The sequence below is a fragment of the Sinocyclocheilus anshuiensis genome, unplaced genomic scaffold (genome assembly GCF_001515605.1).
Source record: "Sinocyclocheilus anshuiensis isolate Anshui unplaced genomic scaffold, SAMN03320099.WGS_v1.1 scaffold1491, whole genome shotgun sequence".
Classification (NCBI taxonomy): Eukaryota; Metazoa; Chordata; class Actinopteri; order Cypriniformes; family Cyprinidae; genus Sinocyclocheilus; species Sinocyclocheilus anshuiensis.
Window position 1 is genome coordinate 46,418 of NW_015555706.1, and position 808 is coordinate 47,225.

General features: G+C 33.9%; 1 protein-coding gene across 1 annotated transcript in view; it reads left to right on the plus strand.

The window, feature by feature from the left end:
* nectin4b (nectin cell adhesion molecule 4b) overlaps positions 1-808 on the plus strand; it is a 22,417-nt gene that overhangs the window by 19,708 nt on the left and 1,901 nt on the right. The window contains exon 9 of the mRNA XM_016464765.1: positions 637-699. Within this exon, the coding sequence (XP_016320251.1) occupies positions 637-699 (63 nt within the window). The remainder of the gene's footprint in view (positions 1-636; positions 700-808) is intronic.

The following is an 808-nucleotide window of genomic DNA, read 5'->3' on the forward strand; positions in this document are numbered from 1 at the left end:
AGAAAATTTTTTTTTTTTATATATATATATATATATATATATATATATATACATAGATTTTAATTATTTTCCTAACTATTACGTATTTATATATTAGTGAGTGTTTATTATCTTTCCTTTCATTTATGCTGATTTAAATGTAAAAAAAAAAAAATGTATTACAGTATTTTTATTTTTATGAGAATCTTTTTAGAATATAAAAAACCCCTCAAAAGTAAGGTAATGAAGTTGTGGAAGGAAAATGTTCTTAATTATCATGAAAATAATGTGACAATGCAAAAAAATATAGTAAGAATATGGAGGAAAACACAGCTCAATTTAATTCAAAGACCCAAACTGAGCAAAGATATGCAATTTGGTGCAGATACTGATATTTGTGACCAAAAAGTGATGAAATTCTGATTGTATTAAAAGACCTTTTAAACTATCAATCAGACGACTGTGAGACAGGTTTAACAGCAAAGTTTGATCATGTTGATCATTTAGAGGCCATAAAATTAATCAAATAGGAAAAAGCAAGTTTTATAGCAGGGATCCTCAAACCTGGCTCACGAGATCCACTTTCCTGCGGAGTTCAGCTCCAACTGTGATAGAGTGTGTGTGTGTGTGCGTGTGTGTGTTGTCTGCTGTCTGCAGCCGGAGGAGAGTTCACTGATTCAGATGGACAGTGTGACGAAGGGCAGTGTTTTATCGGTGGAGGTGAGTTTGCCTCACACCAGCGAGTGAGTGTGAGTGTGCGATAGTGTGAGTGTGAGTGTGATTGTGTGAGAGTGAGAGTGAGAGTGAGAGTGAGTGTGAGAGTGAGTGT